Below are 26,155 nucleotides of genomic sequence, written 5' to 3'. Positions count from 1 at the left end.
CAGATAGAAATCTCTCTTTTTTATTTTTTATTAATAACAGATTTTTTTTTTTTTGAGTATTTTTATGTATCTATATAAACATTCAAACTAGTAGCTTATGACTTATGAGTTATTAACTTTGTAGTTTAAGAATAATATGTTAATGGTAATATAGGCTTATTAGCAGGGTTGGGATTTTATAGCATTTGCATATTTCTTATGAGATGCTTAAAAAATAGCAGAGTAAGCTAAAAATGTGTTTCATGATACAGAGAACTCAAATTAATAAGTTATTAGTAAATAGGAGGCTTAGAAGATTTGAAAAAGTTAGTGTATAAATAATTTGTAAAAATGATCCATGTATAATAAATACTACACCTAACGTCATTACTTTTAGTTTTTGTTTTTATAAAACCATTTTTAAGGATATTATCCTTATTATAAACATTTTATCAACTCAGAACTACTAATTAGAATTTTGATTAAGATACATCAACATTTTCAAAAAAAATTGTCCACTAAATAATTTTCAGTAAAATAGGAGTGTCTTCATTTCAAAAATATAAATTGATATTGTCACAGGACACTCATTAAGCAGTATAAAAAATTTCAGAAATTTGAAAACATGGACTTTATAATATCTACTTAAAAATTCTAAAAAAACAGAATTTGAATAAATGTAGTGTTAAAGGGATTAAAGGTAAAATGGGGGCAAGCTTGCTTAAAAAATAACGCTGCTGTATAATTACTAAATATTTTAATATTTATTATTGTTATGTTCAAAAATCATAGAAAAAAAACCACAGTAAAAGAACAAAAACGAAAAAAAATGATCGAAAATCTACATCCACGGGTTGACGTGGCGGAGAAGGATGGTTTGGGGGGGGGGGTAGCGGGTGGTTGGTCGCCAGTAAGGGTCGCTATACGACAATAAGGGTTTGACGGTGGTCAGGGCTACAAAGGGTCGGCAGCGTGCGCTTTTGGAGAGCGGTCGACCCGAGAGAGAACTTTTGGCTCGTCACCTGTGACCGCACTGCGGCACCACCACACCCCCGAGCTTGCGCACGCCTCCCCGCCGCCGCCGGCCGTGACGAGCGCTCGACACGCGGCGGCCTCGGACCGCGGCCCCGCAGTACACGCTATCCCGTCGGCCAGCCAACAGATCGGCTGCTGTACTCGGATGCTGCTCGGGAGCTGCCGTCGCTGCTGCTGCTACTGGGCTGCCGCTACTGCCGCTGGTGCTCCGTCGTACACATGTTACCGCCGCCGTCGTCGTCGCCGTGACCAACTCGCAAATACGTAAGCATGTCACGCAGTTCTAATTTTATTACTATTAATATTTTATTTTATGATTATAATATATTATACTTACATAACCTTAGTATTACATTTTACCGCAAGACCTTTCTTGACCATCCGCAATGCACTCGCTCGCACAACAAACATGTCTTGTGAATTTAGTATTGTATTAAAGAAGAATGGATATTGGTGGTGAGGGTACAGATGGAGGTGCAAGTCATTGGACCCCCGAGACCGAGTTTGCTTTAGAAGTCTTCGCTGGGTTGATGTTCTAGATTTTTAACTTTGATTAAATATTATTAACTATGTAATATTGAAAACATCGAATTATAGTCAGGAAAAAAAGTGTTCAAATCACCTGCATCCGTTTATATTTTTGTGCTGTTTGGACTCATTTTTATGACAAATTACGTAACTCAATTTTAACGACAAGGCATGATCCACGAAGTACCTACTACCTATCTATACCTAGTTTAAATGCATTTTTTTAAATTCATGTCTAAACTTTGATCAAATAAAATCTATAAATTGAATGCATCAAATGACTTATAATGAGCAATTTTTGTTTTTAATGGGCTTAGTTGTACCGTGATCTTTCGAAGCTTAGATTTAGCACTAATTGTGATGTATTTTTCTAAAATACTGGCTTCAGATACCCTAGTAATTAGTATACATATAATGATTATTAATAGGATACGAAAATTCTTATATAATTATATATAATTGTTACATTAGAATATTATATTATAGAGTTTTGTAATGATGATAGTTCTGTTTTAAGTCTATATCAAAAGTAGGCATGGCATAGTATGACAAATATTATTAGATTAATATAACAATTAAGTTTATTACTATAAAGTATAAGTACGGCCAAAAGAAATCATTCCTTGTCAAGGGTTGACAATCCACATCATCCTATAACAAGAAATTAACATAGATAATAATATATATATAATAACTTATAGGTACCTTCTTACTCAGAATGGTTACTATTGGTAGTATAATAGTACTTTGAGTGGGTTACGATTGTGTGATACGCAAAATATGTATGATTTATATAACACAAAATACACAATTTTACTATAGTATGCTACATGGTATTATTAACTGAAATATAAGAAACACATATTTGCAATATTGGAAAAATATAATAAAATATTAGAATATTGTGCTGAAAGTCGTACGGTAGGCGTTTACGAAAAAATGTTGCAGATTCTTTGGGGAGGAAGGAATATTTTGGCTAAAGTAAAAAAAAAAAAAAAAATTAAATGTTAATAACAATATAATGTAATGATTCTTTGTATATTTTAGGCAAATAATTTACTTGCAAGTATTAAAACTGTAAAAAAAATAAATAGGTAGAAGCGGCTAAATCTGAGTTTGGGTAATCTAGAGATGTATTTAGTGTTTTGATCACACTCCTATTATTCCCATTAAAAAAATCCATCACTAGTAGGTAACAGTGATAATTTGGCAATAATTATGGTACAAATATTTCCACGAACTTACAATACTCAACTTTGGTACTGCAGGAAAATCAAATCTTCATATTCCTCCTTCATAAAACAATTATCTGCTTTAAGTAGGCAATATTATAGAACCTATAGTACCTACTTAAGAAATATTATGCACATTTTTAGTTTTTTTTCATATCAGAAATTCACATTATTTGAACTAGTATTCTTTCTCTAATAATTTTAATGTGCAATATTATTTTACAAGTAATACAAACTAGTTGATTGAATATTTAACCAAAATCCAAAATAATTAATGTAACCATCAACAACAAATTTAAATACATTTAAAGAAAAATATTAAAATATATCAATCAGTAATAGGTACATCAAGCTATTTAATTTAGAAATAAAATTTGAAAAATAAAACTAAGTATTTCTAATTTAATTATAGTAATAAATTAGATTCCTAAAATCAAATAATTATTTTGGCTGTCGAACAATATAGCAACATCAGCAGCAACCTAATTTTAAATTATCCATGTCCTATAGACCATATCAATAATATTTTACCAAGCATGAAGACAAAAATGAAATATTATATTTCATAAATATAAAATAATCTATAGTTTTACATAAAACTTGTGAATGACGATAAACTGCAATTGTTGTAGGTTGATCTTAGAAATGCTGCCACCCCTTAATTTTTAAGACATTTGCCATCCAATACACCTCCCCCCACATTACTCGCCCATTACTTCTAAATACATTACTAATAGTCACATATAGATAGTTGCGACAATGACAATGATATAGATATCATCAGTTACATATATTCTATATTAGCCAAATTTAAACACTTTTTGAAGGGTTGATGGTATTAAAATTTAATATCGGTACATATCTATGTCGTAGAATCTGAAACGGTAGATAGTAGTTGTGACAGACGACGAGGTAAGGTCGAATCGCATTTATTTATTTTAAGTTGCACTATAGAGACAGAAAAAAAGGTAATGTTTAAATTGTACCAGGATTCAAAAACGGTTATGTCCGATTTGCACTCAGTTAAAAAAAAAGGTAATGTTTGAATTGCTTTCGCTCCGATCGTTACATAAAACCTATTTGTTAACGAATTTCGACGGCCAAGAGAATAATTCGTATTTTTAAATTCTATATACATATAGGTACTGCTAAAGTTAATTGTTTTATTATACTATTATTGCACAATATAATATAGGTAGCTACAATTTAAAAATAAAAACACATTTTTTTCTTCACTTTTCAAGACTATTAATTAATATATAAATTTAAAATGAGTTATTTAAAAAAAATGTTTATCGAGCTGTAGTCAACATACTACATATTAATATAGTTAAGTACAATTAAAATAATAACAAAGAAGTATATAGGTATTTGTGGTTATTTATAATTTAATTATTTACGTAATAACATAATCGTATCTAAAAGTAAATCGTTCGTCCCATACACGTAAATATGAGATAATTAATATCAATTAAAATTAATATTTTTAAGTTCTATGGGATGAGCGGATCAAGCGCAAGTCGAACATCACCTAATTTTGAACCCAAGAGTAGTGACTACACACTATTTTTTTAAGCTTTCTGAATCTTAATTTATTTCAAACGGTTTGGTTTAGTTAAAGATAGTGCAGTTCGACAATAATTTCCGGAATCATAAAATATATCATCCATTACCAGTGTTTCTGATTGGCTAATTTCAAATAATCCACCTTAAAATAATTTGTTTTATCATAACTTCGTGTTAGATAATTGCTGAACTTTTTAGTTATTATTGCAGTATACAGTTATATCTGGTAAGTTCCAAAATATAGTAAAGCAGATTCCGACACATTTACCCCGTAATGCCGATATTTATACCTCGGAAATATCGATATAATATAATATCATCATGACCGCGATATGTATATATACTGAAATATATTAGCATACTGATAGTCGGTACACGGGTATTTAATAGTTCCATAATATTATTATGTATCAAATACATAAATTGATAAATATAGTATGGGTATCTACATGATTATAAAAATACATGAATTAATCTTAATGTGGACATATTTTGATGGAAATCGAAATCTTCTACGCATCTACGCATATGCACGCACGTATGATGAGGGTATATATTATTAATACATAAAATATATTCAACATTTTTAGGTTCTTAGCGGATCGAGGAATGTATTGGTTTTAAAACGATGTTTATTTCTTTTTCTTTTTTATACTGTTAACACTTTTTCTCCCTCTACACTTGCTCAAAAGTATCAAGTGTAACATCTTTTCTGAAAGGTAATGTTCTTGAACTGGTACTTAAGGTCATTTTTTGATTTTCGAAACGGTACTTGAAATAAAAGTGGTTTAAGGAGAAAAAACGTACGATTTCACGATTTTATAATATTAAATAATAAATTACGAACGACGTTTTCTACCAGAAATATTGCTTCAAATGATAAATGAATAAGGGTTCTTTTTTGTTGTATTTTGAATTCTGTTCCTTACGGTTCAAAGTTCGGAAAATATTTGAGCTATTTATAGACTTTTCAATTTTGGGAGGTTTTTTTTGTTTTAATTCGATTGAAAACATTTGTAAAAATTGAAATTTGGGTTGTTTACTTATAATATCCCTACCTAGACAGGGTACAATTTTCAAAACATTTGAGCGACTTTTTAAATCTAAGTTTTGAAAATTTTTAAAAATTTTTAAAAATCTATAAAATATCTTAGACAAATAAACCGTCTCCGCTCAGAATCTTTTTTAAGCCACAACGCTATGCCGTTCAAGTGGTGCGCATATACACACGACCTGTGAGCAATCACCAACTGCGGTAGTTAAATACTATATAGCAGGGGGTCACCAAATGGCGGCCCGCGAATGCATTTTAACCGACCCGCAGACGGGACTAGGTAAATTGAGTCCGAGATAAGTTTGGTACATTTTGAAAGTGGTATATTGAGTCCCGGAGAAAAATTAGTAGTAGGCAAGTTGAGTCCAGGAAAAAATAAGGTAGTAGGTAATTTGAGTCCCAGGGAAAAATGATTTATATGCATTTAAAATTTAAAAATGTGCACTATAAAATTTTTATTTGTGATTTGTGGACTGCTTGTATATGATTTTTAAAATAGCAACATACATTTTTATTGCATAAAAAATATTAAAAATAATTATATAATTAATAAAAATGCATGTTGCTTTATTCAAAATCATATACATTCAGTCAATCAATGTCCACAAATTACAGATAAAAATTTTATAGTGCATATTTTTAAATTTTAAATGCATATAAATCGTTTTTCTCTGGGACTCAAATTACCTACTACCTTATTTTTTTCGAGACTCAACTTACCTAGGTACTACCTATTTTTCCCCGGGACTCAATTTACCGAGTTAGCGTCATTTGGGACTCAATTTACCGAGTTAGCGTCATTTGGGACTCAATTTACCAACCCCGCCGCAGACTGAGAGAAAAAGCCAATAATTTTATTTAGAAATAAAATATTTTTGGTCAACCGGCATATTATTATAATAAATATTATGTAGGTACTTTGAATTTTTATGGCCCGCGAGAATTTTCCGAATTCTTAATGTGGCCCGCGGAAAATATTAATTGGTGACCCCTGCTATATATAGTGTAGGTGGTATACCGATATAATACTGTCAACGCTATGATTTTGTCGTGATATAATATTGTTATAATATAGCATAACGAATTTATCCTCTTATCGTTATGTCACGGGCGTAACAAATAATATTATTATATTAATTTGTGACGGTCTTTGTTTGTAGGCGGTGCACTCGTGACGCCCTATACACGCTCGCATAACCGGCGGTGGTGCCGCGGGGAGACGGTGACGGCGGTGAAAACAACACCATCATCGTGACGACGACAACGACGACGACGACCACCACCACCACAGTGACCGCCACCGTGACCACCGTCAACACGGCGACCGTAGTCAACGGTGTGATGCGTACCGCCGTCGACCGCGACCTCGGACAAACGTCACGCCGCGGAGTGGCCGGGGCCTGATATAACCACGTAGCTCGAGATACTATGGAGTGATGGCGAGGGAAGTGAGTACCTACCGAGTATAATATCATATTTACACGTCGCCGTCCAAAATAGTATTTTATCGCGGTCACCGTCACCCGTGTAGGTATATTGCGGCGATTGCAGTCATCGCCGATAATATAATAATAATATTATCATCGTTCTCCCGACTGGAGAATGCGATGGGTGTTCACTATGACATAGTACTATACAATTATTATCGTTAATACTTAGCGTTATCGTTGTCGGCCACTGACAAGTCGTATATAATATCATAACTTTAATATTAATAGTAGATGGCCGACGCCATGTTATAGATACAAGAACTTTGAATAATATAATATTACGATTATCAGTGCCATGTTTGGGCAATGTTTACAAATTCTCATCACTTCCACGCACATTTAATCACAGAGAATATATTATTTTTATGTCGACCGCATAAACTATAAGATAGTTACAGGCGTAGATTCGGGGGCTTTAGCCTCTTATGGAAATGTGTGATGTACTTATCACCTACATATTATTGTATAGGTATTTATTTGAATCATAATTAGGTATTATAATATATAGTTAATACGTCATAAAATCCCATAAATTTAAAATAATATAAACGAAAACTCATCTTTAATATTCTGTAACCTATACCGAGAATCAGCCATTAATATTTGGCACTTATAAACCACAGTTAAACATTTTCTGAGAAAAATTTATCCCTGCCATTTCAGGTTTCTCAGCACGCCGTGCAAAGCTTATTATTTGGCCAGACAATGGGCGTGCCTATGACGAGAATACCTATATTATAGATATTTAAAGATAACTAATTAGGTAATTTAAACATTACTATACTTGTTAAGATTTTATAATATTATAAAATAGTGACTGCCGTCAGACCTTTGTCTTACTTGCCGATTTTCGTATATGAATACAAAGAAAATTATAGATCTGTGAGCTTCATACAAATATGGCATTGGCATATCCTGCACGAATTTAAATCAATGGAAGGATTTAAACAAATATGATTATGTATCAGACAGTCAGCTGTTGGGCTATATATTTTATTTGCTCAAAAACAAAATATTCTTATGCATTTTTACTGTCCGTACACAACATAAATATGAAACTTTAAAGTGTACAGGAAATTGAGCAATATTTAATTTTGTAACTTGATTAAAATAATTTTGACTTATAACTTTGTTACTTAAATAAATCTAATTATATATACTTAAGCAGTGCCGGATAGACAAGACATCGACCCACCGAGTTTTAGTTTTTTAACCGGCCCTAAAAGGGGCCTTTTTCAAATAAAAATGTATAAATTGATCTAGATTTGACGAAGTGCACAGAGTTAAATAAATGTTTTCAAATTTGTGTTATGAAATAATTGCCCAAACACTTACGATCGACATTTTTTTCAGCGGCCCACCGAGATTTTCTCGGTAGCTCGCCTAACCAATCCGGCCCTGTACTTAAGTCACATGTTTCATGTTCATTCACAATCCAACAAAATTATTAAATAAAAATAAAAATACATTCCTATACAATATTAGACACTGTAAATTATAAAAAAAAAAACAATAGTATTTTTTTAATTCATATTTTATAACGTCACCACGTCTATTAACTATTGGTTACTTGAATATACCTAATATATTTGGTTAGCCGTTAGATTGTTAGATACTTATCGTTTGTTATCATTCGAACGATTAGTAAACATTGCCCAAACATGACTACGGAGTATAATTGATAAGAATCATAGTTATGACCACGGTCGACTTGTATAAAAATATTATGTGTATTATAATAACGTCATAAATCGGTTGTTGGACACTTTATACGGCCACCTAGAGAAAATTAAAACCAAGAATATTTTGCACTATTTTAGATAGAAAACAAATCAAGCATATCACATAATTTTAATTACAAAACACAGGTAGTTAACAGACATAAAAAAAAAAAAATAATAATAATAATAGTTATTTAAATAATTCATCCTATGTACAGGCTTCGTGAATTTACTCAAATCTAGTTTGAACTCGATTCATGAGTTACAAACTCTTATTCTACAATAAATAGCTCGGATTTTCAAATATTTCAATATTTTATCACTCGAATCGTGGTTATAATTAGTCCATTTTGTAAATAATTTATAGTAAGACATAAATAAAAATATTTACAAAAAATGATAAGTATGAAAATATTATGATTTATAATAATTATAACTCATCAATTCATAAAGCTTTGTAGTAACTTTCCTCATACAAGTCACTTTTTAACAAGGAATATTTCATTTGTTTATTCTTAAAATGGCCTTGTCATATAGGTACCATTATTTAAACATTTTTGAATTTAGTTTTGTAATTTGGTTTTTGCAGTGTATTTTAGAGATAATGTTTTACTGATGTCATCAAACATGATAACGACTCGTAATTTAAAGTTTTGAGCAATTTGATTTTATCTTATCTTGTAAAATATATCTTCAGATTTATTTATACCGTACAAAGTGTCCGCGATCAATTTTTAATAATTTATATTCACCGCACAAAGTGTCCACGGTATGCAACTTAAACAATAGATATTACAAAGTGTCCGTTTACCCATAAATCATAATATTGTAATAATCAATAGTTATTTTATACTTGCATGTCAAAAATCTGTTTTCCTGAATAATAATTGCCCGTTGAGCGTTACCACAGTACAATATTATTATAATAATATTATTACATTCGCATATCTGTTAGTAGTTATGTCACTGGCTTTTATAATATCGTGGTGCCCGCATCCGTGCGGTTAAGACCACTTGAACGACGTGTAACCATCGTCGTCACGGCGGTACCACCAAGGGAGGTTCACAATAATCGTATCCGTGTTGTGTCGTATATTCAAAAATTTTAATAAATTAAAATAATCAATGTGACTGATATAATAAATTATTAGAATATTATCACCATAATTATCTAATCCAGTATTATTCAATATTTTACCCACTATGGACTACTAAGAAAACTCACGATAGGTAGTGGATAATCTCAATTCCAAAAAACTAGAAAGACTTTATTTTAAGATTCTGAACAGAACTATAATTTTATTGATTTAACAATGATGTCTGTGCATGTGTGTGGTTTTTTGTGTTTGTTATAATCGAAAAAATTCTTAGATTTTCAAATTCATTATGTTTTTTACTTTAGGAAAATACTAATATAGTTGGTATAATTTGAAGGAGGAGTGAAAGGTAAAGTATTCACATACAATACCTTAATATAATTTGGAAACCCATTATTTTTACACAAAACCAGATTTCGCAAAATTTATTTTCTCATTTATTGTATTGAAACAAAAACGAATATCTTTATAAATAATTCTTGAAATTCCTACTAAATGTTTATATTAACATTTTATATAGGTACATGATATAAATTCTAAAATATTTACACATTTTTTATGCTGTTTTTAAACATAGAATTGTTTTTTCAATGCATTTTTTATACATTACTGAATTCCAATTTAACATAATATATTTACATCACTGCAATAAAAACTTAACGACTAGATACACTCGACACCCATAACTGTTGAATAGTAGAGTGGTTACTAAATTTTCTCCGTTGTTTTTTTAGATAACTTTGTTGAGTAAAAAAACTGCAAAAACTATTAAAACGGAAAATTATCTTTGGCTCCGTGCATACGAACATGACAGGTTCTCAGGATCATACCACCGATTTTAAAGCTCCAAATTCCAATCAACCGAATTAGAATATAATCAAACAGTCAAAAGTTAAATATCATAATATATTTCACGGTATTCTTAGTGTTATGTCTGGTAAATAGGTACCTAAACGATTAATTTTTTACAAACATGATTTAATAAATAAAAAAGTATTTTTCACGAGATGAAAAGTTGTGAACCTCACTTAAATCTTTCAGGTTTACCGTGACGACGCGACGGTGTGAACTCCATTCCCGAATTATTATACATTATACGAAGTGACAATTGATGCCCACCTATGTAATATACCCATTCTGTACAAGTGCCTCATCAGATTGTCAGATGTTTATCAAATAACTATCAAATACGCATAGGTACTAAAACCAGCAATATCACGGTCGTATAAGAAGAAAATATACTTTTTATTCTACGATTTCCAAAATGTAAATTTTTTAGTGATTTTCCACCACTATTTTTATTACAGACTTATTAGGTATTGCTTATACATTAGTTGTTGCCACTTCCTTACTTTTGTTACCAAAAGAAGGTGGTCAAGTTAATGAGAATAATTAAGCCAAGTCATAAGTAAAAGCCAGTTGGTTAAGTTAGGAGTTAAAATATAGTTATAGTTAAAGTTAACAAATAAGCACGCCGAGATTGATTTAATACAGAAAATAATATTAAGTTAAAAATAATTAATCAACTATTATTAGTTGGTGCGTAGACCACTTAAACATTGTTATTTGTTCCATATAATATTATTTTATCAAGAAACATAACAGATAGTAGTATCGATTAGATTATTTTTGTTTAAAATCTTATATTTTACGCAGCAGTTATAAAGAAACTAAAACCAAACATTTAAAAAAAAATTCAATATTTATTTGATAGGTTAATTTTAAATCAACTAAAAAAACTAACTGATTTAAACAGTAGTCACTTTAACTAGCTAAGTTGATTAGAAAATTAATACAAATTATGGTGTCCGATAAATTAAAAAAATGTATAAATAAATAATTTTTAACTTAACTTAAACTTGTAAACTATTTAATGTTAAACTTTGTATATACTTACACTTTCAATTATATTTAATACAAATTCTAACTTCTCAAGATTTATTATTGCCAATTATATTGACACGTTTATTAAAATATATATATATATTTTAAAACCCCTTCTGTGATTTCAAGTATAATTTTTAATCGAAAGGCAACTGATAACTTGACTTCAAAAATCTAATCGTGATAAAATATAAATAAATATGGTTTTTATTAATCATTTTTACAACCAATCATATTATTAATATCGTACACTACGGCATAAGGAAAACTGAAATAATATTGCAGTTTTAAATTTTAACAACCCTTCTCGTGCCTAAAAGCCGTTTTCAAAAATTCTATTAAAAGGGTCCTTGTGCATCAATATATTGGGTTTCATTTCTCACTGAGATATATAAAATATGTAATAAAATTTGATAATATAATATACTTCATTGCACCCTCTGTAATAATATTAAATTCATCGTTCTCGTGTAGTGTGTACTATACCTAGGTGTAACTGCCTAGACGATAAAAAAAAATATACCATAATGTTGGTATAATATAATATTTCAACACTCTATGACCCTATTGATAATAACCTATATAATTTTAAGATCTAATCAGAAATAGAAACGGTGAGGCTGTGATCGCTGTCCCTGAAGATTATATATACGCATCGCGCGTCTAATGATTGCCTCCAGATAATGGGGATGCAGACACTATTCGAAAGATTTTTCTTTTTCTGTTTTAACGGAGGTAAGAAAATTATTCTTTTGATCAGAACAGCAGCTGGATAAAAAATCAAATCAAATCATGATCAAAATAAAATAATGTATTATTCATTTACAAAGGAATCATATGATAATATTTAGGAGCGAGGTACTTCTGAAACACATAGGTAAGCTCTGTTCCCACATTACTTATATATGCTTTATTGTACAGAAAATAAAAAATCAAATCAACATGTTGGTAAAATAAAATATTTGAAAACTTTATGAGGACATGACTTTTATAGATATCTCTAATAAATTTTTTAAATATAATGAAAAATAGATGTGACTACTCACCATATGATTCCTCCTCCCCTCTACCTAAATTAGGGCGCAGATGATAATATTTGTTGATGTTTGAAAGATAATTTTTTTTCTATTTTTAACGGCCTGTGAGAATATTAATTTTTTAGTTATGTAAAAAAAAAATAATAATGATGAAAAAATCGCATTTAAAATATTTATATTATTCATTCAACGATTAGAATGAATTAATATTAATATGATATTAAATATTATATAATATTTAGGAAGGGTAAGTACATCTGAGATGTTAGCTTTACTAGCACGTTTCAAGTATCTAACACATGTATTATAAGATAGTATAGTATACATATGACTGTAGTTTATAAGTATGTAAATATTATATGGATTCAATAAATAACTGATGACTGGCGTGATTAAAGGTTGGTGCAATAAATTGATTCCAAAGGTTGATGTTTCCATTTTAATTAACAGCACGCACTCTGAAAACCTAATAATAATTATGTTTCATAAACGTAGGTAGGTATATAATTAATAATTATGGTTAAATTATATTTATCAGTGTTGTATATAACGATGGTTATCCGAGCAAAATACAGCATTGTGTATTATTCTAGTTGTATAGCAAATATAAATAATACAGGTAAGTATATCAAAATAAAGCTCAATTATAATTACGTTGTGTGTATTGCATAATTATTATTTGAAATCACTATGCGGGTGGAAAAATATTAAGTTCTTGATATTATTATTAATGTCTGTCTTCACCATTCTATACCAAATATTACTTGGACTCCAGTAATATTAAATTATTAAAATAATTTACAGTTTTTAAATTAATGTTCGACATTGTACGAAATAATAAACAATTTACAATGCACAAACAGTAAGATTTCGTAATAATTGCAAGTATCCAATGTCTAAAGATTTCAACACAATATTTTTATATTAATAATTGTATTATCTATTCGACTTTTGATTGGTCTTAGAATTTACACCCATTTGGCTTAAAAATAAAATACCATTACACAGAATATTGTTTTATTGATTTACGTTAAATGTACATAAAGTTATCGGGTGATTATGATGTATATAAACTTGACTAAGACGTATAATTAACACTATTTACTATTTGGTAAAATACTTTAATATTTCAACCATCATAAATAGGTTATTTTTGTAAATCTCTAAGATTTAAATTGCATATTTAATACTATTGTAAAGTTTAATTTACATATAAATATTATTCAATTCAAAAACATAACTATTTAATAATTTTTAAAAATATGGATTAATTTGAAAATAGAAGAAGGCAGTCTATAGCGTGCCACGGACATTTTCAATTTATATACTTTTTTTTTTCTGAAATATTTAGTTAAATAACTTAGTTTTAATATTAAGTGATAAATCAATATAATATTGGTATTAATTATTTTAAATTACGGATAATTTAAATCTATTTTTTCGTTAATTAACAGTGAAATAGATCATCGTTTTTTTTTTTTTTTTTTTTTAAATGCTCAAATACTCTGAGACTTTATTATTTAAACTGACTCTAAGAGCTTTATATAAATATGTTTAATAATTATATGTATTTTACAAACTCACTAAAATTATACATTTTTTATATTTTGATGGAGTCTTTTCCAATGAGATGCCTCCTACGTCATATGTTTTCATATGCTTAAGTCGTCTGATGTCATTGAAGTTATTTAATAATTTATTACCTAGTCATTGGATCGACATTGTGATTTAGCCTCTTCTCGAGTTTGAAAGCAAACTTTTGGATTTCGGCTGCTACTGTGTAGGCTGCCTCATATCACGGTGAATTGCGTTATTTATTTCGAACCGGCAGGCTGCAGTGATGGTCTGAAGTGCGATGTTTAACAACTTTGTATTAAATCTATGTTAGACTTACCACACAAAACCCATACTTGAATTTCCTAAATCCAGATTTTATAATAACGGTTAGTTACGTATAGTAAACGTTTGTTTTCGATGGTTAACCCACAGTGCGGTCCGACTAACCAATTAAGTTATTGCAATTTTTCTTTAATCTGAACTTTTTTCTGACGGACGCTGTGTTTCCAGTTTATACGAGAATCAAGGTACATTCTAAGATATTTAGCCGAATCTTTTTGTGGGATTGGTAATTGATTTAGTATTATTATGATATTTTCGATTTTACGTTATGTGTTGCTAAAGTGTACAGATTTATCGTTATTGATATTAATTTTCCAAGCATCTGGTATTGGCAAAGATTTTGTCAATTGACTTCTGTTAGTTATCAGTTGCAGTGAGCTGATTTTTACGTGATGAAAAAAATGCCGTATCGTCGGAAAACATAGCTATAGTGTTGTTGTAATCGTTTGGTTTATCAGCCGTAAAGAATAGGTATAAGATAGGTTCTAAACCGCTACTTTGCGATATTCCAGCTGATATGCCTATCTACCCGATTATCGCTTCTTCGTGTATGACTTGAAATTGGCGGCCAGTCGAGTATGATTCTATACTAGAAGTGTACACAATATAAGTGACAGTTAATCACGCAGTTTAATGAAGAATCCCTAGTAAATATCCTGGGCTACGTCAAGGAATATTCCACAGAAATACTCTTTTTCTTCAAGAGCTTTATTAATCACATTAGTAACTCGATGTATTTGATCGATAGTCGAACATTTGTTGCAAAATCCAAACTGATGTCCTGCAGCAATAAGATTTTTTTCCTCTACAATCGGTTTTAAGCGTTTAATCAGAAATTTCTCTAAGAGCTTAGACAACTTGGAAGAAGTAGTGATATCGACCAGTATGATGTGATGTTTTCTGGTGATTTTCCTGGTTTGAACAACATGATCACTTGTGCCCATTTCTATTTCTTTGGAATGAGTTTCGTGTGCAGAATGGCATCGTATATGTGCATAAGATGAATAATAGCTTTTTTTTGGAAGCTCTTTAATTATTTCTGAACTTATTTTATCATATATTGGTGCTTTTTAGGTTTAAGTTGTTATCTATTTTTTTAGACATTTTTAACGGAGTGAAATGTTTAATGTTTAATTTATTTACATGATGTATTAAGTGGTTGATATTGCAAAATGTCTAGTTCAGAGTCAATAGTGTCAATGTTAAATAGTGTTTAAATATTATATTATGTTCAAGATGTCAAGCGTATATTTCTGCTTTTTCTTCTTCACTGCGTTCCCAGATGCCGTCTTCCTTATAGGTAAGTCGTATCTGAACACGAGGTCTCTTCATGTGTCTAGTGGTTATAAAAAATAGGTAATCGATATTATCTGCCGCAACGAGACTACTCATATATGATTTGAAAGTTTCATTTTTCATTTATTTGATTGTGAGCTTTTTCTACAGTATTTTTATGAATGACCCGTCCTTTTCAGTATGCAGTGTATCCTTCGTCATAATTAGCGTATTTTGGCTTTGATTTTTTAAACTTAAGACAATTTGGCAAAGTGTGTCCTTCATTTTACACATTTTGGTGTTTTGGAACAGCAGTTTTGAGTATGGCCAAAAGCTTGGAAATTTTTGCATTTTAGCACTTCTTTTTTTCCATGGAGATTCCACTTTTATTTATTGATAGCATAAATTTGTAATAATATCATAGATATATTTGTTTTTTTTTTTGTGGTTCCAGACTTTTTTTTTGATTTGAATGTTTGTTACATTATGTACAAGGTATGCTAGTTCGGATAATGCACCACTAATATCACAAGGGTTAGTTGCAGGATGTAATCCACGAATTAATAACTGAAACTTTTTTTCTTCTTTAAGTTGGTATTCGTGATACTTGACTTTTTGCTATTTTAATACTTTTATAGTTTGTCGAAACTGGTGTTCGTTGCTTGTTAGTATCTTAAAAATTTTTCGTTAACCAAGGTATTTATTTTTTGCTTGTATCCATTGGCCTTGAATGCATTTTTATTTGGAAATAACAAAATGCTTTCATAATATCTATACAAAACATCAATCTAAACAATAATATATTCTAGTTAATACTTAAAACACGGATACATGTTATGCATAATAGAAACGTAGATCATAACTTAAACTTAGATTTATAGTATTGGTCCTTGACAGAAGGGAAGATCGGAAGGATAATTTATTATCATGTTAAAAGATGAATTAAATTCAAATTTGCATGGTATTTAATGCGAAGATCCTAGTTCAGTGTTTACTCGTATTTCATTTCCAGTTTAAATAGTTGAGGACGTCATCGAATTTGTACAAACATTTTGTTGAATTTAAAATTTTCAATTTTTTATTTGATTTAAAAAATTCAATGTTTTAAAAACTATAGACTAAAACGTACATTTTTAATTTCATATTCCAAAGTATATTAGAATATTGTTCTTAGTATTTATATAGACAAAATCAAATGTTGAACAAGTGAAATAGTTAATTTATGTTTTTTAAGTTTTTGATGAATGAGGTAGTGAACCAACATTTTACAAAGTATTCACCCTCAGTGCCACTCAACAGCGCCCATAAACTGTCAATACTTACTTACATAAGCCCCTCATCCAAAATTAATTTTTTATATAAATAGCTACTACGGAAATATTATTCTGCTATGAAATAAAGAATTAAAAATGTACGTACGACCCACGCTATCATAAAAAATTTAAAAACTTTAATTTTTCAAGTTTTTTAGTGTATCAATGATTATAATATTATTTATTTTACAATAATGACGTGTATTTATTTATTTATTCTTTTTTCGTTTTCGTCTACAGGCACCTTTTTTAGTTGAAACAATGCTCTGAGATCATTAACTTTGACGGAGATATCTTATAAACAATTTCATCTAATTATATTTTTTCAGAAGTAAAATTGAAATTTTTTTTTAAATAATGGTAATAACTAAAAAAAAAAATTTAGCTTTCCCTAAAACTATTATTGAAATAATTGTTAATTGTTAGAGAATCTTAGTTACTGAAAAAGCGATCTATTAGTATAAGTTCATAAGTTCAGTATTGTTACAAATATCGTCTATACGCAATGGTTTATCATTGAATTACAATTTAAAACGTCATTCATTACAGCACCCTCTAAATGTCAAAGGCACTCGTGAGTTGGTGAATCATCCTGGCACTACAAGTCATCATTACCTCTTCTTACAAATTGCATGTTTTAATACCCGTTCTGCATTCAAATACGCTGCTTAAAAAAAAATGTGCACCCTTTTTTGGATTTTGTTTGACACACAGAACGACCAAAAGTCGAGTATTAGATTTTGAACCTCTTTATTATTTTCCCCAGATATGTCTCAGATGTATAATCATAAAATAGACACACATACACAAACACATATATTATTTATTATATTACAATTTATTAAAATATTACTGTTTTGTTGATGAAATTATTGTCTTCCTATAATATAATATGGTAACAATGTTTATTGTGTGAAAACGCAAGGCTGAGCGTTTAGAAATTATGGTTAGGTTAAAAAGTTGATCAAAGTTTTACTTATAGTTACTATTAATTAGATAGATTTTTCTTATAGTTACTTCTAACTTATAGAATTAAAATCTGTTCTATGGTATTACGTCGTTGCAGTTACCTACTATAATTTGCAGCTAAATGAATATGAATACTGCCATGACGTTACGTAAATTTTTTTGTTTCTAAATGTTTGCCATTGGGTAAAGAATATACAATCACCTATCTTGTACTTGTAGTATATTTTAAACATATATATAAATAGTTACCACTAGTTCAATAAGACACAATTGTTATTATGATGAGATATAATTTTCTTATGTATTTTATACTATTTGGGATTATATTTTTACCTGCGTGAATTAAAATCATAAACACACATTTGTTTATATTTGATAACAATTATAAGTTATCCGTAAGAAAAAAAAAAATAATAAATACTTACCAATCACTATTAAATGATTTAAATAGTTAAATATTATTGTTTTAAAAAAAAAAAATATTTTAACACCATTACATCAAATATATAATAACGAATTGTACAATTAATGTATCAAATCATTTAAGAGCTGTAATTTTTTATGGACAGCTGACCCAGCTAGTACCTATTATATGCAATATTTTTGTCAACATTTATATCATCAATTGTTCTATAAACTTTTTGTGGTGAACATTTTTCATATGAAATAATATAAGAAAATGATGAGATTTTTAAATGTATTCTGTTAGTATTTCGATTGTATAAAAAGTCTATATTCTATACAGGACCATTGTAGGCCAGGTTTGTATTTAAAATATTTCCAGAAGGTATGCAAAGAATTTTTGTGGACTTATATATACAATATTAATTTCAAACAAAATAAAATAAATTACCTAAACAATGCTCCACCAATGATCATTTTTATTTCGTTGCAGCGTGAACTTTTTTTTCATTGTCTCAAAGTCAAAATATATTATATAAATCACGTTAACAAACAGAAGGTTTATATACTAAGTGTACGGAAAGTAAAGAATTTAATTTGTTTTGTCACCATCTAAAAGCACTATAACTTCTCTTCTTTAAACAGAGATAATTTATATTGTTTCTTTTAATAATATTCAACGAAAAAAAAAAAATTGAATAAACATTTGAGGTCGATGAAAACAGGGAAATAGTATACAGGATTTTCCAATAACGGAAAATCAGACATTTTCGAAATATTTAAGAACTATTTACATTATCAGAAAAAATACATAATATTCTACCTTTTGCGATCTTGGAGACGCTTGCACAATGTCTTAAAAGGAAAAAAAACCCATTTTTTTCACAGGGAATAAATTATATGGTCTATATTATATTATAGTGGCACGTAGAGACTGATTTAATGCTCACAACAAACATAGTTAGAACGTTTGTAGTAATAATAATAGTAATAATAAGAATAAAAATAATAATACATTTTTGAACTCATGACATTTCTAACATATTTTTTTCGAATAACTCTGCACGCGATTTCCGAACAAACATTTTTGCCACCGCCGTGGGAGCCGCGCATATAGAATAAAATATTATGCTTCTCCATATACGTCTACTGCATCGTACGTATACCGTATACGTATGTGTTTTAAGATTAATATTCTAATAAGTATTACTTTAACCAGCCATTGCAATAAACTTAAGCGTTTCATTCTCTATAGTTACAAAATATATTATATAAAATATTAAAACAGGAAATGTTAAACCTATTCATCATATATACATATCATATTAACATATAAGGATAAATAAAATATATTTTTATTGTGTAGGTAGATATTGATACCTCAAAATAGCGGTTTTTTTGGGGGGGGGGGGGGGGGCAAACTACAAATTAAACCTTCTGGATATATTAGACACCGAATAGTGAACGAAATTTCAACTATTTTGCAAAATCTGATATACTCTGACAAATTGCATTATCGAATTCTTATGCACGGCACACAGAGAGACAAAAGTATACTAGTGAATATATATTTAAGCTTCTGTTTTAAGCGTATCTTTAAACTTAAACTAGTAGTTTTTCAGTTCATGACAACTCTGTAATTTATATTTTTGAAAAACTATTTATAAGGACTATATTATTATAATATCCATTTAGCATTTTAATAACCCAAAACTAACTGTTCAAAGTATAAATTAAATAAGATACATTGATATTAAAAAAAAAAAAAAAAATGTCCACCAAATAATTAGATATTTACTATATGAATGAAACATTGTCATTCTAAAACAGAAGTTTTGTATCGTCATTTTAGCTAGGACATACGCTGATCAATTAGTAGTTGTAATTTATTCAAAAAATTTAAAGATTTTTAAAAGAATATTATGTTTTGAATATTTCAAGAATTATAATTTGAACTGATTGATTATTAAATTTATTTTTAAAAAATGGGTATTTTAATGCTCAGCATTATTTCTTTGTGTTCAATTTAAATTACTGCAAGTCAAACGTTATTAAAATATGTGAGACAAAGCTTAGAGGGAAAAGAATGTTCATTAGTCACGTCACGGGTAAGCTTATATCATGTGTGGCTCTTTATCACACATATTATATTATATTATACTGATAATATGACGAGATAATATTATAAACCTCAAAGTTTTAATGGGGAAAAAAAATTCACACCTAATAACAATATAGAATCATGACAATCGCTGTATATATTGAGTCGTCTTGAGCCATGATTCCGGAATATCGAACGTGTCAGACCAGCTGCGTATATGGTACCTAACCAAAACACAAGAGGTAATATTAAACAGACAGAATGAGTGACGTACACTAATAACTATTGTGTTGAATGACATGAATGATATGGATGCATGAGAATTCCTACGCAGGGCTCTTGATGTACACAAGTGCACACTTTTATCATGACCATTTGTACTTTTACGAGTTTCTCTTGCAGAATAATCAAGTGTCATTTACGCAAATTCAACACTTTTCATTCATTCACCGCATTTCAACCCACGGCCCGGCATTTTTGTAAATCCACGTTTGCCTTATAATCATAATAAATTATTATTATTATAATAAAGTACGTGAAATGGCAGTAACTATATTGGTTTTTAAATCAATTCATTATTATTATGCATATTTATGACGCTGATGTCCTATGCAAGAATAATTACTATGGTCCAGATTTGTAGAATGTGAGTTCATTGTTTTTATTTTTTTGGCAAGTCTCACTCAATGATTTTTAAGTATAAAATCAGCCGTTTCGTATACATCTTCTGTCTGTGGAGAACTTAAAACTTTAATTTGTATCATGTAATTTTTTTTTTTTTTTCGTTGTTTCAGCATTTTTTATAAATCTTAAAAAATGTTTTAAATTTTAATGAATGTATAATCTTTTTTTAGATTATGTTTATTATTGCCAGTTCAAAATATTAGGTCAATATATTTAGTTACGACTCATATATTATGTTATTTGTTGATCGTACTTTTTGTGATTTCTTCATTCAGTGACATTAACAGCTGTAATACATTCGGGTCTCAAATTCACAGTAACTACTATTTGGACTGTAAACGTGCTACATATATATTTATAATACCATCGTAATCACGCTTATTTAGTCGAGTTTTCGTTTTTGTTTGCTTGAAAACTGTTAAATTAATTTTTGGGAAATATTTTGAGATAAATATGTATTATTGTTGTTGTTTTTTTTAAAATAATTATTAAATAGTTTTTGAAGCAATTAAATCCGGGTCTTAATCAAGGTAACTACAATATATTTCAATACTCAACATTCAACTAAAAAATATGAAAACGTTTAAATACTGATTAAGATCGAACTCTACGGCAATCAATTAATATTGTACTATATATTATTTTAAATTTCCGAACGAAGTGATTAATGTAATTTTACAATTTACGATAATGTTATGTGTTATTTTCACGATTTTAATTTTCAGTTTTCAATGTCCAATCATTTTATTTTTTATGGAATTTTTATAATAAAACAAATATTTAAATTTTAAATTTCAATATAATGTTCACTAATACGGGAGTAAATATAGTTGGTTTTTTTCTTTTAGGGGAGAAAGAAGAGTTGGAAGTAAAAATTCTCAATACATTTCTCAAAAATTGGGAATTACAAAAAAAAAGTTAAGTTTTCTTATTTCCTTGTAATTAATTCAAACACATAATATAACTATTGATGCATTAGAACATAAATACTAATTTCCATTTATTAAAATAGTTTTTAAAATGTTCTTTTTCAGTTATCTATGACGTATGACATAACTGTCGAAATTATTAATTTCTTTCACTTTTTTTCTTTTCATCCGTTTTATGAAATAATAAATCATTAGAAATATTGAAATATGAATAAAATTATGTTCAAACTTGCTTAACTCTTATTTAACTTTTTATGTTTAATGTTGAACTTGGTAATCCTACAACTGTATTCACGTGTATTCATCATCAAGCAAATTAATTATTAATTAAGATAATAATATTGTTATGTATATATTCTATATTAAAATTAAAGCGCTATTAAACCATAATATTATTGCATGATTACGCACGAATATCTGGCGATCTAAGTACTTATTTTAATAAAGAGCAATAATAGTCATGTCCAGAAGCGATTAATAATTTATTTTATTCCATTAAATATGTATAACAAACCATGACTTTGCTGTTGTCAGAATGATGGAAGGAGTTAATAAATAAATAATTTTGTAATTTGTACTTATACATCATTATAACAATTTTACTATAACAGTTTACTTAAAAGATATCTTCAGCGTGATATTCACCAAGGATGTTACTCGAATTTTCATTTCAATAATGAATTTATTAAGGTTATGGTTTTTAAATTGTTGAATATACTTAAAAGTTAAAAATCGAAAAAAATGTTGAGTCTCTACAAATAAACTTTAACAAAGTTGTCAATAATTAAAACTATAGTATAATAGATTCATCCATCTATATGAAAATTTATTACTTTACTACAAAAAAAGGAACGCGCCAATCGATTGAATGTTGAACAATTAATTGCAGGAAATCAACCACCGTCAAAAAAAATTTTAAAAAAATACAATGATCGAGAAAAAAAACTTAAAAATATATGCAGTGGTTATAATAAAAGGAGTAGGTATAGAAGATTATTAACGAGGAGTTGCGCATAATTTTCAACTGAAAGTTCGATTTTGTTATTGGATATGAGTACTATTTTTTTTTAAATTTTATTTCTGAAAACTTTTTGTTATTATTATTTTAATATTAAAAACTTTGGTAGTTAATTGTGGAAAATCAAAATTAAAAAAACGTTAAAAATCATGACACTATCAAGTGTCGTATATGATCAATTATCTCGCAATCTATTGTCCACTGTCATTGTCGCGGTATCAATGACCATTATCTATTGACATGGATCTGGCTACACACTTAATTACAAGTGAAGAAAACGGATAGATTGGCATTTATATTTTTACGTTAACTGTTAAAGCTTTAAAACCTCATTTTACATGTGAAAAAATAAAAATTTAAAATTCAGTACTATCTAATACGTGTATCTTTGTACTAGTTCTCGTGAACATCGACATCAGTGTAATTCACATTGCGAATTAATTTGACATAGATGTGTACAACCGTAAGTCGGATATCATTACTTTTACAGTTTTACCTCATTTTATCCTAGTTATCAATGTCTAACATTTAAATATATATATATAAAAAAAAAACTAAATTCTACTATTATTAGCATAGTGTACCTATATTCTGTAGCCATTGTTAACCATTCATAAATGAAAAAAAAAAATGTTAATTTCTATCTCGTATCTCAAAATATTTTTGTGAACGCCCCTTTAGTATGCGAATTTTGAAAAATGTTGGCGTAGTGTACCTCTACATAGTGGTGCGATGGTACCATGAACATTTCAAGTATCTATAACTATCATATTATATTTGGCTTTACTTTGATGTGTCAGTTAGGACATGTTGGATTACATATTATATTGGTTTATTATCTATAACCAATGCCAATTCAGCGTTGACCATGCCAATGATATGTATTTTTTTTTTCATATAGGTATAAGCCACATTTATTCTAATCATAATAGTAATGTAATATAATATAACTAATGGCAGGCCTAGATAAATAAAAAATATACTTATTTTGAGAGCTGAAAATTTAATTATGTGTAAGTTACCTTTCAGCTACAAACAAAACACATATGCAGAGTATTTATTTGAATTTACATGTAGTAAATAAGTTTTAAAATAGAAAATTGTATGCAAAATTTCACTAAAAATGTATTTACAACATATTGCGTTTTAACAGACTTTATCAAAAATTTAAATTTCAAACACTCAAAGGGTAAGATTGTGGACATAAGAATAATTTGATTATATGCAACTCATTCACCTAAAACATGTTTGTATGTTATGACTTTATGAACTATTTTTATCACAGTATAAAACAATAATAATGCTAATTTACTTTAAATATTTATACTTAAGTATAATAAGCCAAAGGTTAAGTTCATAAATAAACAGAATACAAACATCACATACATTTTATTGTGTAACTTAATGCATACATAATATATCAAACGAACGTGTCGTCAGTTAGAAAATAATGTGTTCGGAATGTCAATTTCTGAAAATACTATAGGTAGTTCATATAGCTCATCGACATTTTTCGATTCCATATATTTACAGTTGGTAAAAAAAAAAATAGTAGGTATATATATGTTATATAGTTAGTAAAAATAAATGATTTGTCACTGAGTTATTTTTTTATGTACTTTTCGTTTTATTTATCTCGTCGTACGACTCAATGAATTAACATTTATATCGATGGCATCGTATTATTTGGGATGTTTGTGATGTGAATAGCAACTTGAAACTGGCACAATAAATTAGACGCCTAAAATATTATAGATAACTATGGCCTAATATTGATTTGGAACATAACGTAAAATCTTCTATATGACTATCGCCTATTATTTAGTTTTTTGATTTTATATTTTAATCCATGTACATATACAGATTTACCTATTTACTGAAATGTCTGAAAAAAAAAATTAATCGAAAAATTATATTAACACAACCACATAATATTATTATATAATATAGTCAGGTTAATAAAAAGCTTTTATACCATGAGAATAAATTATAATAGTTAAAACGATCAAAACGCTTATTTAAAAAAAAAATTATTTTGTTTTAAACTTTACCTGCAGCTGTGCCTTATAATACGTCCTACTTACGCTGTGTATATCAAATTGTTTAGTACAAATTAAAATAGCTGTCTCTCCAGAATGTATGGGGACGACAATGAAGTTCTTAATTGTTGTTATTAATAACATCGAAAAATTGTTGGATTCAATTTTCATAAAGGTATTAATTGAAAAAAATAGTGTTAAAACTAAATATCTATGACTTTAAAATATATAGATATATTATCGTAGTATAACTAAAAGTATATGATATAATCTATTTACCTACAATGACATTGTTATTATTATATACAGTTGGTACATAGAACGTAATAACATATACCTATATTTTGTACGTACAGATTACGAATTAATAAGATACTCTTATATAGTGCACAGTGTGGATATCATATAAATATATATTTAATTTTCTAACTAACTTTGATAGTTCTGCTCGAGTATAGAACTATATAGTTAGTATATTTATATTTTTGCGATTATATGCCCAGAGTGATAATTAAAATATATTCTACACCATTACTTCTGCATGCCTTTGAAAAAAAGACTAAACTTATTTACCTAGCTATAGGTACTGACTCGTTCTGTTTAATTTTCAATGAGACAATGACCATTTATGCATAATACCTAAAATATGATGATATACCTAAATCATATATATATTTATATATACAAGGGGATTTTTCAAATATACTTTATATATTTATCTATAATTATATATAAATATATACCCATTTTTCGCTTTAAGCTACATTTATTAAGATTCTGATTCTTATAATTTTTACCTAAAGAAAACCCAAATTTTAGATATTTTTTTGAACTGCTTAAGTTCCAATTTTTGATTTTTTTAACGAGAACCCTTCTTTTTACTTTGAATTATTTAGTGGATAT

At 28.5% G+C, this 26,155-nt stretch overlaps 1 protein-coding gene across 2 annotated transcripts in view; it reads left to right on the top strand.

The window, feature by feature from the left end:
* Window positions 1-1,127: 1,127 nt before the first annotated feature.
* The window catches only part of Drep2 (DNA fragmentation factor-related protein 2), a 124,688-nt gene continuing 99,660 nt past the window's right edge, over window positions 1,128-26,155 (top strand). For both annotated transcript variants that reach the window (XM_089215961.1, XM_089215960.1), the window contains exons 1-2: window positions 1,128-1,278; window positions 6,555-6,842. In XM_089215961.1, the coding sequence (XP_089072087.1) occupies window positions 6,831-6,842 (12 nt within the window). In that variant the 5' untranslated portion in view covers window positions 1,128-1,278; window positions 6,555-6,830. The remainder of the gene's footprint in view (window positions 1,279-6,554; window positions 6,843-26,155) is intronic.

Source organism: Diuraphis noxia, unplaced genomic scaffold (assembly GCF_037042655.1).
Source record: "Diuraphis noxia isolate RWA-SAM2 unplaced genomic scaffold, SU_Dnox_SAM2 contig0001, whole genome shotgun sequence".
In the NCBI taxonomy this organism is placed as follows: Eukaryota; Metazoa; Arthropoda; class Insecta; order Hemiptera; family Aphididae; genus Diuraphis; species Diuraphis noxia.
This window is presented reverse-complemented; position numbering and strand designations above follow the sequence as displayed.